This window comes from Notothenia rossii (genome assembly GCF_949606895.1).
Source record: "Notothenia rossii genome assembly, chromosome: 10".
NCBI lineage: Eukaryota > Metazoa > Chordata > Actinopteri > Perciformes > Nototheniidae > Notothenia > Notothenia rossii.
The window spans coordinates 53946490-53960410 of NC_136908.1; the positions used below are offsets into that span (position 1 = coordinate 53946490).

General features: G+C 41.9%; 1 protein-coding gene across 5 annotated transcripts in view; it reads left to right on the plus strand.

Moving 5' to 3' along the window:
• The first annotated feature begins 1294 nt into the window (after positions 1–1294).
• LOC307021743 (protein bicaudal D homolog 1-like) overlaps positions 1295–13921 on the plus strand; it is a 29167-nt gene continuing 16540 nt past the window's right edge. For all 5 annotated transcript variants that reach the window (XR_013803237.1, XM_079654137.1, XM_079654138.1 and 2 more), the window contains exon 1: positions 1295–1803. Coding sequence is in view for 4 of the 5 variants with exons in the window: in XM_079654137.1 (XP_079510263.1) it covers positions 1585–1803 (219 nt within the window). In the remaining variant the exon portion in view is untranslated. The remainder of the gene's footprint in view (positions 1804–13921) is intronic.

Here is a 13921-nt window from a genome sequence, read left to right on the forward strand (position 1 = left end):
TATTATTTCCGGTGTGATGTTTTTCACAATAAAAGCACCCATATTGAAACAGACTAAAAGTGGAAAAACATTGTTAGATAGCAAATAAATTAGATAAAAGCCACATGAATAAACAAGAAAAAAATATATAATAACCATTACGTTTTTTCTTAATAATTTTTAAAAAATGAAAAAGGTGTATTACTTTTATTCTGAAGGCTGGACAACGTCTTCTCCTTCCCTTTTATGGCAGGAGAAACGCATCTGCGGCGTGTTGCTGCCCCCTGCAGGAAGACAAATGAATGTTCTTTACATTGTTAAATTGCAGACATTTATACCATAAAAAAGTGTTTATCCTCAGAGTTATGTCTTATTCTCCTTTATTTTAATGACCCATATGTTAGCTGTAAGATTAACCACATTTTCAGATACCATTTTTTGCCAGGACAGGATTATACAGTCATCCTGTTGTAAAATAATGTTTTGAATAATATATCATGACAATGATAATTGCATTGTAGAGATATACATGTCTATTACCCTAATGCTGTATAGTGATATTCATGTAATATTACATGAAACAAGGGCAAACCTCTCTTTTCTCTGTTTGAATGCACAACTTATATGGAATTTCATTATTTATCTTAATTTTCTTTATCTACCCAGAGTTCTTTTCATATTAGATTAAGTACAATTTAACAATAAGTATAATATAAATGTTTATGTATATAACGTATATGTAAGTTTAATAATATTGAGTAAAAATAGTTTATACTTAAGCAAAATAGTACAGTATTGATGTATATCTGAAACAAACCAAAATTACAAACAAAACAGGGATGCCGGACTTCGTATTAGAACTAGAATTAAAAAAGATACACTGCTGTTTATATTGTATTTAGGGCGATAGATTATTGTCTTGGTTTTGCTAATGGGGTTCTATAAATGAACAAATAACATAACAACATTCTGCTTTTTTCTGCTCATATTGAAATTATATTTCATTTATTAGAATGTACCTTTATGGCTACAATATATTTTGCCAGATAGAAACAACAGTAACTCAAGTTAAAACATTTGAATATAAATAAAAGATACAAGTCTTAAATCAATATAAGATATAGCTTATCCCACGTGTTACTATAATTTAAAAACCCAGCCCATACAGTTGTGGAAAGCATCTAAAACTAATTCGCGTTTTCACATCCCTCCTTTTCACAGTTTATTCCATGACTGTGCCCATAGACTGTAAAGAGTGCCTTGCCTCCCGGCTGCAGGCAGAGGTGTAGCCTGATGCCGGTGAATAAGCAGAAAAACAGAGCAGAGGGAGGGGATGCGGGACAGGAAGATGAGAAGCTGCATCATTTAGAGCATTGCATGGCCGAAGATGGGTGTCTCTGCTGAGGATGACAACGCTTTATTGAGATTTACGGATGTTTATTTTATATTTAGGTTTTTCATTTTAAAAATGAGATTTGAGGCAGCATTGTGATTCCTTTTAGGGGCGGCAGGTTTGTTGTCTACCTCAGCTGTTTCTCCCTCCGGCGGGGCTCTCCGCTCATCCGACGCAGGGAGGAGAGGGCCGGAGGAGGGGGAGAGGGAGCGATGGCTGCCGGTGGAGCAGGATGCGGGGACACGGTGGAGCAATGCCGGGCCGAGGTGGAGCGTCTGACCCGGGAGCTGGCCGAGGCCAACCGAGAGAAGATCCGGGCGGCGGAGTGCGGACTGGTGGTCCTGGAGGAGAACCAGAGCCTGAAGCAGCAGTACGCCGAGCTGGAGGCCGAGCAGGAGACGCTGAGGCTGGAGCTGGAGCAGCTGCAGGAGGTGGGCTCGGCAGGGGTATTGCTCCTTACTGGAAGAAGTCAAGCTTTCTTAGTTTTATTAGACTCATTTGGGTATAACAAGTTTCTGACCATAGTCTGTCGTTACATTTGCAATGTTCCAGGGCAGGAGATGGTGTCACATTACAAATAAATTGACTAAATCATGTATTGGTAGCTTATTAACAACCCTTCCTATTGCTTAGGTTCTTTGTGTTGTATAGGCCTAATTCTACTAGGCTACATGTAGTTACACCTGCACAAGCCCAGCCTAACATGACTATGGAAGGCCTTCATGGTTTTATTTTTAAATTTCTTCTTGTCATATTAGGCGACTCAGCCCATTTTACTTTGACAATTAGTAAAATACTATAAAAAGAATCAGATACTATGTTTCAATACAAATCATGCAGGTCATAATTGACTAATAAGATTTAGATAACAATGCAAACTTTCTTTATTATATTGGGCTTGCTTCCACAACTTCTTATGTTGTAAATAGAATTTCCCATTAGTGCCACTTATTAGCCAATTAATGGATCAACTGAAACGCAACTGGTTTTGCTCTAAAATCGTTTTTTCCATACCCTAAAATGTAATGTTAACCATGACTTATTTTAAAGTAACATCAGTTATTCACATGACTTTTGCAGTACTCAAACAACAGTGCCTTGTGAGGAAAATAGCCTCAGCATGATCGTGGCAGAGTTGGGGTTTGATGCTGGGATGGTTGTTTAGTAATGTGCGTTAAATTGCAAAAACACACACATACACTGACGTATTGTCTTATTAGAAAATAGGTATGACAAAGATGTTAACAATCAAATGCCTCAATAGGCAGAGTAACATAAGTATTCATATGGATTTGTGTCACGTGAATCTAAATTAAGTCATTATTCACTCTTGTAGCTCTGGTTCACTTCTTAGAAAATATCGGATTTCATGCTAAGAGCTCCACCATGCTCACTCGCTAGTAACTTTGACTGCCTGCTGTTTGGTGGTGAGCATATATCAGAGCCTTTTCTCTGAAAACAAGTGCCTGAACCTGCTGGGAACAGGGTTGATGAGCGGAGATGAGTTGCTGGCTCGAAAAACCAAAACACCAAGCTGAAAGACGTTAAAAGCTCATAAGCTGCACTGCAGAGTTGGGGATAATTCATTGCACATAGTCATTTGTTTGATTATTCATATTAACCTATCAATATATGAAGCTTTGGGACACATTGCACCACAGACTGTCACGGCCTGTCCACACGGTGGCGTGCGTTGAGAAAAGTTCTACTTTTGAAGCTTCAAACGGAAGCGTCAGCCAATCAAATCATGTGCCAGTACAAGCTCTAGCCAATCAAACCGCGTGCTTGTGTGTCCGGGGCGGGAGAATCATGCGATTCGAGTTTCAGACACGCCCACCGGCAAGCTTCAACGCATGCCGCCGTGTGGACGCTGCGTTACGGCCCGTCCACACGGCAGCGTGCGTTGCTTCAACGGAGACGCTTCCCATTCACTTTGGTTTTGGTTGGGTGACGTCACGCTTTGCCGAACTGCATTTTGGTTCCGTCGCGTCGCTTTGCCTCCGTAGCTCGCTTGAAAAGTTGAGAAAAGTTAAACTTTTCAAGCGTCAACGGAAGCGTGTGTACGTACCTCGGTATGTCCACACAGCAGTGTGCGTTGAAGCTTGCCGGTGGGCGTGTCTGGCACGCGACCAACAACCAATCACATTAATCTCCCGCCCCGGACACACAAGCACGCGGTTTGATTGGCTAGCGCTTGTACTGGCATATGATTTGATTGGCTGCCGCTTCCGTCGAAGCTTGAAAAGTTGAACTTTTCTCAACTTTTCCAAACTCTTTCGGAGACAAAGCAACGCAACGGAACCACAATGCAGTTCGGCAAAGCCTGACATCACCCCATTCAAAGTGAATGGGAAGCGTCTCCGTTGAAGCAACGCACGCACGCTGCCGTGTGGACGGGCTGACTCTGCAACCCGCGGCTTGTTGTATTAAGAAAGTATTTAATAATAATAATAATAATAATAATACATTTGATTTTTAAAGCACCTTTCATTGCTAAAAGCAACCCCAAGGTGCTACAGGAGGCATTATAAAAACAAACAAAAGTTTAATCAAAGGCTTTTTTTAAAAGAAAGGTTTTTAGGCCTTTCTTGAAGGCGTCAGTGGTCTGTGGAGTCCTCAGGTGGTCTGGGAGGGAATTCCACAAGTGAGGAGCAGCTGCACAGAAAGCCTGATCCCCCATTGTGCAGAGTTTGGTCCTCTGGGGGCGACGCAGATGGTTTGTTGTGGAACGTAGGTTGCGTGTGGAGGTTTATGATGTGAGTAGTTATTTTAGGTATGACGGAGCGTTCCCATGGATGCACTGATGGGTCAGGAGTGCGATCTTGTACTTGATCCTGAATCAGACAGGAAGCCAGTGGAGGGAATGAAGGACGGGTGTGAGGTGGTTGTACTTTCTCACCCTCATCAGGATCCTAGCGGCACTATTCTGTATGTATTGGAGCTTCTTAAGGCTCCCGCTAGGAGTCCCGATGAGGAGAGCATTGCAGTAATCGAGCCTTGAGGAGAGACAAAGGCATGGACCAGTTGTTCCGCATCTGACAGGGAGAGTGTGGGACGGAGTTTTGCAATGTTCCTGAGGTGGTAGAAGGAGGTTTTGCACAGGTGTTTGATGTGGGTGTCAAATGTCTGATGTCTGTCAAATCTTACGCCCTGGTTGGTAACTGATGCAGAGAGGGGTACGTTTTGGCCAGAAATGGGGCGGACTGGGGGGAAAAAGTGGCCCGGGGATTAATTGACAGACAGGCCCACTTAATGCGCGGCATGTATCGGCCGGCCGGCGACGAAAGTATGGTACTTAACAAAAAACCCTATGCATTTTATGTTATTTTGGACAATTATTCATATAGTATTCACATTACCTGAGCCCTTGAGTTGCCTACAGCAAAATAGTTACAGCATATATTTAGTGATTTTAATGTTAACAGATCATTGATGCAATAACATTTTGACCCAATTTGCCTGACTTGACACATGGAATAAAACATGGGCGTAGGAAGAATCTTCAATGTGGGTGAGATAATTTAACAGGGGGTATGGGCAGGTGGTGGACCCCCGGGAAGATGTTTTTTTAAATGTTGAAGTTAAATGCATCAATCTGGTGCACTTTGAGAGCAAAATTAGGGACTAAATCTATGGCAGTCAGTAGGGGCTTGGACTGTGAGCCGTAGGGTCGCCGGTTCAAGTCCCCGACCAGACTCCATTAAGAGTGTGGACTTCTACTTGGAGAGGTCCCAGTTCACCTCCTGCCCTGCCGTGGTGCCCTTGAGAAAGGCACCGGACATCCCCCTTCCCCCCTCACTCCCATTGCTCCCCGGGCGCTGTACAATAGCTGCCAACTGCTCTAGACTCCTGGTACTAGGATGGGTTAAAAGCAGAGAACATATTTCACTGTGTGTGCTGTGTGCTCTGCATGTGTGACCATTAAAGAGGGTTTCATCCCTCCAAATTATTTTTCTTCTTCTTCTTCAACACCCATATGAAACAGAACTGTAGACAGATTTACTTTTTCTTTAAACATTTATTTGAACAGCAAGTGGAGGCAAAAGTGACTGCACCCAAAACAATAAACCTGCTAGCTAACTAGCCTAAACTCAGTAACAGAATGTGGGCAACACGTTCTTCTCCACAGCCGCTCGACCTCTGAGTCAGACGTCACTTCCCCCCTTTTCTATCCTACGGGTACAGCCGTACAGCCACTCCCCCTGATCCCCGGCCCACATTTGTAAGTGTTCCGGCCCAGCCCAGCCCAGCCAACTGGGCCACACCCCACTGGGCTGGGCTGGGCTGGCCCGGGCCGGAACACTTACAAATGTGGGCCGGTAGGATTTAGGTAATCAAAACAAAAAAAGGGAGTGGCCGCAACACTTACAAATGTGGGCCTGTATTATTTAGGCAAAAAAAAAAGAATTTTTTCTTTTACATTTTTTTTTTATATAATTTTTTTTTTTGGCCCTCCGGCCCACACACAGCACCGGCCCACCGGGGAAACTCCCGGTATTCCCAATGGCCAGTCCGCCCCTGGATGTGGGTTATGGGGGATGGCTGGACCTGGTTTGGTGTGCCAACTAAAATAGCCTCTGTTTTGGAGCTATTAAGCTGCAGGAAGTTTTGTTGCATCCAAGCCTTTATCTCCTCAATGCAGGTGTTAAAGGATGTTAATGGGAATGGTGATGATGATGGTGACAGTGAGGAAGCATGTGGGATAGGGTCTGTCTTTATATATCGCTGCGTGTCATCAGCGTAGCAATGGAATGATATTCCATGCTGGCTGATGACACGACCAAGGGGCAGAGTGTAAAGGGTGAACAGAGTGGGTCCGAGGACCAACCCTTGAGGGACACCACAGGTGACAGGGTGTGTCTGGGATCTCCCAAGGAGACATACTCTGTTCTTCCAGACAGGTAGGACTGGAACCAGCTGAGGGCGGAGTCAGAGAGTCCGATGATGTATTGGAGGATGTTATGGTCGACAGTGTTGAATGCTGCAGTCAGATCCAGGAGGATGAGGAGAGATGGGGAACCAGTGTCAGCCGCCATCAGCAGGTCGTTTGTGACCCAGAGATGTTTTAGTGCTGTGGGCGGAACGGAAACCGGACTGGAATTTCTCAAAGAGGCCGTTTGGTTGGAGATGGTCCTGAAGCTGGGCGGCAACTACTTTTTCCAGCACCTTGGATAGAAATGGGAGGTTGGAGATGGGCCTGTAGTTGGCGAGGACATCTGGGTCTACGATGTTTTTTTTTAGAATTGGTCTGATGACGGCTGTTGGAGCATGACCAGCCTTGAGGGAGCTGTTGATGACGTCGGTGATCATGGGACTTATAGCTGAGATGTTCGATTTGACAAGGACTGTGGGTAGAGGGTCTAGAGTGCAGGTGGAGGGTAATACTTTGATGTTATTCTTCAGTTTGTGGTATTAAGTCGATTCTCAAAAGCACTGTAAATATTTTCCGCCTTATTGGCTAGATTTATAAGGGCAATTAGCTTTACAAGTTTATTGAAAAGCAGTAAAGGTCAAGTCAGCCTTCCTCTCATTTAATTGTTGTCATGTGCATTAGCTAATTGGGTGACATTGACTTGTTGGTTTAATTCAACAGTTGTGGGCTTCACAGCAGGAAGTTGCCTCAGACAGTTGCCACAGCTTGCCTTTAATTAGCTCCACATGAGTCCGTCAAATTGATTTGTACAGTGAGCCTCATCTCCACTCTATGCGGGTCAGAATCAGGCTTGGTGCCAGCTCAGGTGTCCTACAGAGACAGGCTACAATTATAGTTCACTATGAAGGTTTGAAGCATCTTTGTAGTTTGTACACAAATTAATTTAAAATTAGTGTCTCTCCATTTTCCTACATTAATTTTAGATGTCCAATTTTGTACATGCTTTCAGCTTTAAAAAAAAGAAGACATATTATGCTAATTTACAGGTTTATATTTGTATTTCGTACTTCTAATGTGAAATGTTTCCATGCTTTAATGTTCAAAAAGCTCTTTATTTGTCTCATACTGCCTGTGCTGCAGCACCTCTTTTCACCCTCTGTCTGAAACCAGAGCCCAGTCTGCTCTGATTGGTTAGCTGGCAGGCTCTGTTGTGATTGGTCAACCGCTGAGAGATGTCCTGTCCTGCCCTATAATGTGTTAGAGAGATAGCCAATAGAAGCGCTAGTGTTGCTAGTGTGGAGGGAAACTCCCTCTGGCGTGCACTTCAGGATTTTGGCCTTTGCAGACCATTTACATCCACAAAAACCTACCACAGGAAAGGAACATTATAAAAAGCATGTGGGGCCCCTATAAACTGTATGAGTATTGAAAATGGCTACCCTCACAGTTGAGAATACATTAGCATTTGCTTCTACCACACTTTTTACTGGTGTGTAATCCAGCTGTCTGCTTTGTTGTTTTAGCATTTGCTGGATATCACACATACTCATGATGACTTAATGTCCTTATCGGAATACAGCACACAATGAAGGATTACTCCTTCAGTGATATGAGTGAGTGCTTTTTTTTTGGAGTAATAGTAATGTAATTACCCTTGACCACTGTGAGAGCTCACAGAAGGGTAGTGTGTGGTTCCACATTACAGCGGCATCGCGATGGGATGAATTGGAGGGTGTGACAGTGGAGCGGTGATGAAAAATGCAGCGAGTGCATCGGTGCATCCGTCGAGGCTAAAAACAGAACAGGACCGAGTGACCCCCCGGGACGCTCGATTACTCCTCTGTGACGTCACACAGCTAGTGGGACCCCTCCTTGTACTTCACCTAGCAGGGTTTAGGATAGGGGGTTCATGAATCCTGCTCATCTGTGAAACTGAAGAAGAAATAACATTACGGCAGCAAAAACACTTGAAAATAATTCTGCCCGTTCATGCTTTGAAAAGTTGTTGATCTAAGAGGGTTCATTTTTTAAGCTGTAGTTTGTCGTATTTAATTTTCTTACGTAAAGTTGTACCTGATCTTTCCCCATAGTCTCTGGACCTCAGACAAACCCTGGATACTCTCTCCTCGGCTCTCTTTGAGTTATACAAGTGACAGAGCAACATGTTCAGAAACACTTAGTCTAGGAGCAGACTGGATGTCTGAAAGTGGGTGTGTGCAAAAGTGTGTACTTGCGCACACACACATAAAGCAAAGAGGACGTGATGAATTTTTCATCAAATATGAAGTCATAGTGATTCCTGAACACAAAGCTGTGTATGCATTTAGTATTTAAATAGGAGGGAATACGCTTTTAACACATATATAAGGACTAATGAATCAGTGTTATTGACTTTATTTTTATAATGGAAATTGTGCCTTTGCTATAAATATCCAATCAAGCACATTGAATTGAAACTAGAGAATGCAATTCCTGAATTGCTATGCTGAAATGTAATGTGTAAGAAGAAAGTTAAGAATTTAGATTGAAATGATACATGAACACTGGGGGCTTGAATGTGTGATGAGAGAAGAAAAGAAAGTAAAAAGGCTTGGAAAAGCAGCAGAATATTTGAACTGCAAACTTTTGAACTATGCGAATGATCTGTCGCCATGGCAACGACATTTGATGACACCCCATAATACGCTTAGATGTGTTGATGGCCGCATCGTTACCAAACCTGTGAAGTTTTGTGCCATTTCGCGCATTTGAACTGAAGTTGTGAGAAAACCGTGTTTCATAGTGAGCATTGTGTTGCCAAGGCAACGGCATTTGAAGAAATCTTAAAACTGTCAAGATGTCTTCACGGCTGGACTGTTGGCACACATGTGAAGTTTGAGCACTTTTGAGGAAAACTCACTAATGGCACATAGACATTTTGAAGGCTGGACCATTAACCATTATCTGAAGTCTGCTGCTCTGAGCATGTCATTTGGAGTTATGACATCATCGTGTTCCATGACAAAGGTGTTTATATTTGTGCTAACGACGTGTCCAGAGATCAAAGGTTTCCATGGTGATGTGCAGTAATCAGTGAGAGGAGAGCCTTTTCATTGTTCTGAATGAGAGATAAACCTCTTACATGTGAACGTTATGTTGAAGAACCGTAACAGATATCGGTGACATTTCAACACGTGAAGCATCTGAAGTGGACTTTTTGTTTACATTCGGGTTAATAATGTGGCCTTTTTGGCAGATTAACTAAAGGTGTGCGGCTGCTGCTGTGAGTAAAGATCAGCTTGAATTTACAATTGGCTTTAATGGAGACATGTTGAACGTTTTTGTCACTTCATGCCCTCAAGAGGCATTTTTTAAAAATGTTTTGCTTAATTCTTTTTCATTTTCAAGCTACAAGATGTTTTCCTACGTTTGTCATGACAAATTATGTCTCCGGAGTGTAGGGTTTGGGAATTATGACAGCTTTAAAAAAAATATATGAAGGCGAACTTCAAGCAAAACTCTAGCTAATCTGAAAGAGGCCTCTTTACCAAGGTCTGAACAATGTTTAATATTTCTAAAAGTATGAATCAGATTTAAAAGTTGTTTAACATGAATAATGTCAGAATGATGTGTAACATTTTAAAGTTGGAATGAGGTTTCTGAGTGAAAGTATGAAGGAACAGTTAGCAGTTTAAGTCGCATGAAGATTGATGAATTATGGGATGTATCTCTGGAATTATGAAAGTTATGAATGAGAAAAGTAATAGCCATCGATTCCCGACCGAGCTGAACGTTTTGATTTTTGAACGGAGTTTCTGCGATATGGAATGTGGGAGAAGAAGAGGTGCAAAATAACCCGGCGGAATAATAAAGAATTTTGTAATAAGGTTGAATTTATTGGTTGATTAGTTAGTGACATCTCTGAGTCCATTAGATGATCTTGGATGTGCAGTTGAACACTTATTTTTGTGAAAGAAAAGTCTCTTTTACGACAACTTTTCTCTTTTGTTATAGTTTGAGTCATCATTCTTATATGTTAAAATTAGAGTGTGTTCTTCTAGTCATTATTGAGATCCGGAAATGCAGCTATATCAGTACAGAAAACTCTGACAAGGGCCTAGAAACAGAAGCAGTCAGATTATCAGACAGGTTGGACACATTTATTTGGAAGAGTAAACAAAGGTGAAATATTGAAGGTTGAAACCATTTTTCAAAAACAATGAATTGATTCTCAAAGTAGCAGTTGAGTCATGATCTGCCTACTAACTGATTGTCGACAGATTAATAGACTAATTGTAGCGGCTGTAATTGAATAACTTTAATCAGTGACATTTGGATAATCTGTCTTCACTTCCATATTAGCGTCAAATGTCAGAAATCAGGAATTTTAGAACATCTGAGTTGTATGACATGATGTTTAAGTGGAAACTGATAAGGTCGTCATAGAAGGGGTCGTGGTGTTGTAAACAATAGAGCGAGGGAAAAAAACAGGATGAGAGTAAAACAAAGAACCTGTGCCAAGGGAGTGGAACGAGCCACTATCGAATGAGATTATCCCTCCTCCCTGTCTGCTCCCATCCCCCTCTGCCTCTCCTTTTACTCCCTCCATCCCTTCTGTTCTCCCTCACAAGCTGTCTCGTTCTCTTCACCCTTTCTAATTCCTGAATCTAACCGCATGTGAAGGAGGGAAAGGAGAGATTGTCGGGCAGCTGTGCAGAACAACTCAGGAGGCCAGGGAAAGAGGAGATATATGGATGGAGCAGTTTGTCTATTATTTTTGTTGTCTTACCCTTCCCATTAGGATTACTTTATTATATAAACATCTTTATATCATATCTGATTTATGGAAATAATGGTCTATACAGCACATTTAGGAAATACACATAGCTGTCAGCTTCTAGGGTTCTTCATATGAACCTAAGAATTGTGAATTGTTCATATTCCTTTAAATACATCAACAAAGGAGTGGTGCAGGAATGAGTCCTAAACCCGGATATGAGATAGCATTTTAGCCCTCTCGGGATCCCTTGTCTCAAATATCAATAGGAGTAAAGGAAACAACAAGACAAGGGTGCAGCATATTTCTAAAATGAAAATGATAACCCATAGCTCAAGTATTTTGAGTGAGAAGCCAAAGTATTGATGTCTGCTCACCACACAGCCAAGGTGACATTTATAGATATTATATCCAAAAATAAATACAGAGAAGGGGATTTGGATTCTACAAAAGGAGATTAGAGAGGTCAGGTAATGACTGCTGTCTGATTTTGTAAATCAGGCACCCTGCAGGAAGGGAAAGACTTAAAATAATAATGTGTTGTTTTACATTTATGCAGTATCATTGCAAGTGAACTGACCTTGATTCACAACATTGGCAGCCTTTCTGCATTTTACTCATACAGAACACACACACACACACACACACACACACACACACACACACACACACACACACACACACACACACACACACACACACACACACACACACACACACACACACACACACACACACACACACACACACACACACACACACACACACACACACACACACACACACACACACACACACACACACACACACACACACACACACACACAGACAGGCACACTCACTGTCCTATCTTTCCACTGATATGGAGGTCTGTGTTTGTTTGTCAGAGCTTCACCTTTGCTTGCCACTGAAGTCTGTCTGGACTCTGCAGCATGATGACATCATGTACTTTGTGAGTGTGAACAATAACATAAGGAAGGACATGGGGAGAGAGCAGGAGTGAGAATGAAAAATCGGGAGGATAGATTGCGAAATTCTAACAGTGTGTCAAATTACACAGCTCTAATGGGGATCTACATCTTGGTATCACCACTGCTATATATTTGGGCAAATGAACATTACCGGAACCAAAGAAGTATCAATCACTTGTCCAACAGATGGTTTAAATGTTCTTGAGCATGGTATTATGTTTGACAAAAGACAAAAATAGATGTTGCACCGTTTGTAGGTGAATATTCTGTTTTAAAACCAAAGATCCAAGCTTCCATTAGTTGCTGAATCATAAAACCACTCTGAGCCGCTCCCACAGCGTCAGTCACCCAGGGACAGTTTTATGGTGACAATTTTAGCCCGATTGTATTAGTATGCTGACAGAGAGATGGAAGACAAAGGCGGAGATAAAGAGAACAAAAGGTGGTGTGAAAGGAGGAGAAATAGAGTGTGATAAAGGTGTGGGAAAGGGAAAAAATAAAGTGTTTTTTGTTATTTACGTGAATTAATAAGATTACTCCCTTTCATCACTGTTGTCACTAATTTCTGTCCCGTGAGGCTAGTGTTTTCTGGGCTAGTCGGACATACTGTACTTCTGCTTCTCTGCGCCTGTCCTTGTCTCTTTCAGTCTGAGACACGATGAAGTCAGAGTTGGCAGTAAGTCACTGTGTCAGCTCAGTAGGACACTGTTCCAGTAGAAAAGAACGGCAGATTCCCCAATTAATTCACCAGTGCTCTTGTACTAGATTACAAGTGTGTGTGTGTGTGTGTGTGTGTGTGTGTGTGTGTGTGTGTGTGTGTGTGTGTGTGTGTGTGTGTGTGTGTGTGTGTGTGTGTGTGTGTGTGTGTGTGTGTGTGTGTGTGTGTGTGTGTGCGTGTGCGTGTGTTTTTTATACTTGGTATAACACAAGATAATTTTAGCTCCTGTACCATGCAAGCACAATTTTGACCTCCAATATGTAAAATATCTGATAACTAAGCTTTATTCCAACCCCCTTCCCACTGTCCTTAGACTCAACAGTCTCCAATGTGAACAGGCAACCCAGTCTCACGGCACTTTGTGTAATTAATCTATTGATTCGTGTTCACCAACACGATTTTCCCATTTTTTTCGTGTCACACAGAACGATTTTAAAAGCAATGTATTTCAATTGGTAGTATGTTTCTTGCCTGCACCACGTCTTTTTGTCCGGTCAGGTCTTGGAAGACCGGAAGCTGTGGGGTTCATAAAAACATTTTCTTACTCAATATCAAGCCACATTTATTGTTTTTATTTTAAATTGTATAATGTCTGACTTTTTTTGTCATCCACGAGGAAAAGAAATGGGGCAGAGCCTCAAAATACTGAAATCTGTATTAATCTAATTTGTTATTATTTACATTGCTTTTAAAATCGTTCAGTGTGACACGGAAAAAATGGGGAAATGGTGTTGGTGAACACGAATCAATAGATTAATTTCGTGACTATAACACAAAATGCCGTGAGACTGGGTTGGAACAGGAGGCACATTCAAACTATGGTTTAGCCTAGAGCTGCTGAATGTGTGGGCAATTTCGCTTTGTAGCTTTTACTACATTGCTTTGTGCTTCCATGCTGACATGCTCGAAAGGACACTGCAATGTTCAACACTTTAGATTAGCCTATTAGCATGCTAAAATGTGTTAATTTGCACCAAGCATAAGGTAGCGGAGGCACCAAAGTCAGTAGGATTCATCCTCTAAACTAGAATATATGGTCACCCGACACCTGAAGCTACAAACAACACACAGGACCTACTGCTTTTGTTCCATTCAATTTCATATCAAGAAGTAAATATATCTACTTGTAGGCCTACATATATTGTTAGCAACATGGCTAAGAAGAGACTGCACCATCCCATTTAGGAAAAGTGCATTCAGCCAGGCTGTCTTTTCATTCCACGCATCCCAT